Consider the following 698-nt stretch of genomic DNA (forward strand, 5'->3'; position numbering starts at 1 on the left):
TTAGATCTACATAAAGACAGTGAAGACTTAAAAAATAATATCTTCAATCAGCGGTCCGTCTGCCTTATGGCAGATTCACGTTGTCCAATGTAACAACAGTACGTCTTGTATTTTCACAAAGATGTGAGTGGTAAGGGAAACCCCGATACCATTCAGGATAAAATGCGTGTCCCAAACCCGAGAGTAAAAGGAAATAATATCCTCATGTCTACAACAAGTGAGATAATGATGAACACTATGAAAATGAAATAACCATCGACTGAAATTTTGGCTCGTGCATCTGCTGTAAGGAATTCATCTGGTATGAGGAGGGAGACATACACATTCTTGAAATATTAAAGCAGATGAGTTTGCATATAGGTTTTAAACTGAGCCAAAATGCCCAAAGTTACCAAGAAGGGGCGTAAAGCGCATCGTGTTTGCCGAAATAATACATGGTCTGAGCTTCCGTATCCAGCTCTTGTTGAAGTCTATCGGAATCTGCATGACAAAGACAGAGTTGCCGCTGCGCAGGTAATGACAACTTGCTTTTAGCCCTTCTTCCACGAGCTCCCTGGTTTGTTGCAATAGACTCCTAACAGTTATTCGTGTCTTTACATTGTTTTTGTCGCAGAGTGTTTGTGCGCGTGTGTATGACGTGTGTGTGTGTGTGTGTGTGTGTGTGTGTGTGTGTGTGTGTGTGTGTGTGTGTGTGTGTG

At 42.0% G+C, this 698-nt stretch overlaps 1 protein-coding gene across 1 annotated transcript in view; it reads left to right on the forward strand.

The window, feature by feature from the left end:
- Window positions 1–206: 206 nt before the first annotated feature.
- The window catches only part of LOC101855055 (F-box only protein 39), a gene marked incomplete in the record, with an annotated part of 13,647 nt that continues 13,155 nt past the window's right edge, over window positions 207–698 (forward strand). Inside the window, 1 exon segment of the mRNA XM_013088463.2 lies at window positions 207–513. Within this exon segment, the coding sequence (XP_012943917.1) occupies window positions 379–513 (135 nt within the window).

The sequence above is a fragment of the Aplysia californica genome, unplaced genomic scaffold, assembly GCF_000002075.1.
Source record: "Aplysia californica isolate F4 #8 unplaced genomic scaffold, AplCal3.0 scaffold00748, whole genome shotgun sequence".
Classification (NCBI taxonomy): domain Eukaryota; kingdom Metazoa; phylum Mollusca; class Gastropoda; order Aplysiida; family Aplysiidae; genus Aplysia; species Aplysia californica.